This window comes from Mandrillus leucophaeus, unplaced genomic scaffold (assembly GCF_000951045.1).
Source record: "Mandrillus leucophaeus isolate KB7577 unplaced genomic scaffold, Mleu.le_1.0 Scaffold11, whole genome shotgun sequence".
NCBI classification, from domain to species: Eukaryota; Metazoa; Chordata; class Mammalia; order Primates; family Cercopithecidae; genus Mandrillus; species Mandrillus leucophaeus.
In genome coordinates this window covers 156,463-159,579 of record NW_012099209.1, presented here as the reverse complement: position 1 = coordinate 159,579, position 3,117 = coordinate 156,463, and the positions used below count along the sequence as shown (strand labels likewise).

Sequence of the window (3,117 nt, the reverse complement as noted above, 5' to 3'; positions counted from 1 at the left end):
GGAGACCCAACTAGACATGAACGAGTTTGACAACCTGCTACAGCCCATCATCGACACGTGCACCAAGGACGCCATCTCGGTGAGGGGCCGGGGCTGTCTCTTATACACATCTAGATGTGTATAAGAGACAGGGCGTGGATTCTGCCAAATGGGGCCTAGGTGGGTGAGGAGGTGGGCAGGCTCAGGCTTAACTTGCGCCGGAAGGACACTGTGCGAGGACTGGATGGTGCTGGCAAGAGTGGCCGGGGACTTCCTAGGTTCTCCGAGGAGGGGACAGCCCAAAGATGGAAGGCCGAGGCTGGGATCCTGTGAGAGGGAGGGCAGGGCCCAAGAGTAGGAGGAGCTGGGTTTGTGTGGGCACGAGGCTGTGCACAGGCCCTTGTGGATGGTGAGTCCCTGGGGAGAGGGAGGCTCCTGTGACTGAGAGGTGGCCAAGGGGACACCTAGACCGCCATCTGCGTTCTCACGGGACACCCCTCCTCTCCCTCCAGTCATCTGCAAGCAGCAGACCCCAGAGCTGGAGCCAGCTGCCGCCATGCCGCCCCTGCCACAGCCCCCGCTGGCCCCCGCCGCGCCCATCCCGCCGGCCCAGGGCGCACCGTCCATGGACGAGCTCATCCAGCAGAGCCAGTGGAACCTCCAGCAGCAGGAGCAGCACTTGCTGGCGCTCAGACAGGTACGGGCCCACCCTCCTCAGCCAGGCACCGGCAACTCCCCTGTGCCTCTGTTTTTGCGTCTGTTCACCAGAATGAATAACAGGTGTCAGTGAGGACAGGGCCCGCCCTGCCACCCAGGGCTTGGTGCATGTCAGCCACTGTCTCCCCCAGCCCTGATGCCAGACACGGAGGCTGCTTCTCATCTCAGTGAAGCCTGTGGACATGCGTGCACCCATCACCCTGGGGTGGACCCCCCGAGTGGGACTGTGGGAGATGTGTGCCCCTTGAAGCTCCCTAACAGCTGTGGCTAGACAGTCTCTGGTGCCTACCATTGGCCCCACTACACAGTAGCTAGGTCACCTGGAGCTGTTGGTTGAGGAAGGACCCTTTTTTTAAATTATTATTGTTTTTGAGATGGAGTCTTGTTCTGTCATCCAGGCTGGAGTGCAGTGGCGCAATCTCGGCTCTCTGCAGTCCCTGCCTCCCGAGTTCAAACGATTCTCCTGCCTCAGCCTCCAGAGTAGCTGGTATTACAGGCATGCACCACTACACCCGCCTAATTTTTGTATTTTTAGTAGAGATGGGGTTTCACCAGGTTGGCCAGGCTGGTCTCAAACTCCTGACCTCAGGGGATCCACCTGGCCAGAAGGACCCTTTTGTCCTTCCTGGTCCAACAGTTTGATAACTTTTGCCAGATAGAATACAGGTGCATTGGCTGGGCGTGGTGGCTCACACCTGTAATCCCAGTACTTTGGGAGGCTGAGATGGGCGGATCATGAGGTCAGGAGTTCAAGGCTAGCCTGGCCAACATGATGAAACCCCGTCTCTACGAAAAATACAAAAACTAGCTGGGTATGGTGGTGCATGCCTGTAATCCTAGCTACTTGGGAGGCTGAGGCAGGAGAATTGCTTGAACCTGGGAGGAAAAGGTTGCATGAGCTGAGATCACACCACTGCACTCTAGCCTAGGTGACAGAGCAAGACTCAGTCTTGGAAAAATAAATAAAAGAATACAGGTGCATTGCCAGAAAAACGAGAGGAATAGAATACCAAACCTCCAAAACACCAGCCTCATTCTTTGTACTAGGTTCAGGGTGTAAAATCACACTGTCATATTGCTCTCAGAAAGTTCTACCTGGATGTGGTGGCTCAGCCTGTAATCCCAGCACTCTGGGAGGCCAAGGCAGGTGGATCACAAGGTCAGGAGTTTGAGACCAGCCTGGCCAATATGGTGAAACCCCGTCTCTACTAAAAAACACAAAAATTAGCTGGGCGCAGTGACAGGTGTCTGTAGTCCCAGCTACTCAGGAGACTGAGGCAGGAGAATTGCTTGAACGCGGGAGGCAGAGGTGGTTGCAGTGAGCCAAGATTGTGCCATTGCACTCCAGCCTGGGCAACAGAGCGAGACTCTGTCTCAAAAAAAAAGAAAGTTCCAGAAGGCTCACCCTCAGCTTCTGCCAGAGTTCATCATGGAGTGGGAGGCTGGCCTTGACCAGCCCTGACTGACTGCTGGTCCCCATGGCAGCTCTGTTTTTACCAGTTGCACTTTAACCTGCGTTTCTTATTGAGGAATGAGATTGCTCCCTTTTTGTTTCACTAGAGGCCATGGGTGTGTCCTCTCCCTCTATTGCCTGTTCACACCATCCCTCCTTTTTCTTTTCTTTTTTTTTTTTTGGTTGTTGTTGTTGTTGTTGTTGTTGACAAGGTCTTGCTGTGTCACTCAGGCTGGAGTGCTGCGGTACAGTCAAAGCTCACTGTAACTTTGAACTTCTAGGTTCCAGCGATCCTTCCGCCTCAGCCTCCCAAGTAGTTGGGAACACAGGCACACGCTACCATGCTCAACTAATTTGTATTTTATTTGTTGTAGAGATGAGGTCTCGCTATGTTGCCCAGGTGGTCTGGAGCTCCTGGGCTCAAGCGATCCTCCTGCCTCAGCCTCCCAAAGTGCGGAGATTACAGGCATGAGCCACCGCGCCCCGCCTTTGTTTTTTGTTAAGTTGGTTTGCAGAGGTTGTTTGTTCCTCTGGGCTGCCGTATTTTCCTTGGCTACCTGGAGGGCAGGTGTTCTCTCCTGGTATGTCCTGTCAGTGCCCTGCCCACTCTGGGAGGGACTGTCACAGATTCATGGCAGGCATGAGAGACAGAATCTCCTCGTGCTGGGGACAAGCAAGGGAGCTGATGGCCAGAGCAGCCCAGCGTCGGGGCATCCCCACCAGGTCCCCACCCCGCCCCTGCTGGGCCAGGCCGGAGGGCTCGGGCTGCGGGTCCCTCCTCATGTGTTCTTGGCCCCACTGACCCCCAACCCAGGAGCAAGTGACAGCAGCTGTGGCCCACGCGGTGGAACAGCAGATGCAGAAGCTTCTAGAGGAGACCCAACTAGACATGAACGAGTTTGACAACCTGCTACAGCCCATCATCGACACGTGCACCAAGGACGCCATCTCGGTGAGGGGCCGGGGCT

At 55.6% G+C, this 3,117-nt stretch overlaps 1 protein-coding gene across 1 annotated transcript in view; it reads left to right on the top strand.

Annotated features, from left to right (window-relative positions):
• Positions 1 to 3,117, top strand: part of CHERP (calcium homeostasis endoplasmic reticulum protein) — a 33,178-nt gene that overhangs the window by 7,488 nt on the left and 22,573 nt on the right. Inside the window, exons 3-4 of the mRNA XM_011990989.1 lie at positions 492 to 676; positions 2,964 to 3,101. Of these exons, the coding sequence (XP_011846379.1) occupies positions 492 to 676; positions 2,964 to 3,101 (323 nt within the window). The remainder of the gene's footprint in view (positions 1 to 491; positions 677 to 2,963; positions 3,102 to 3,117) is intronic.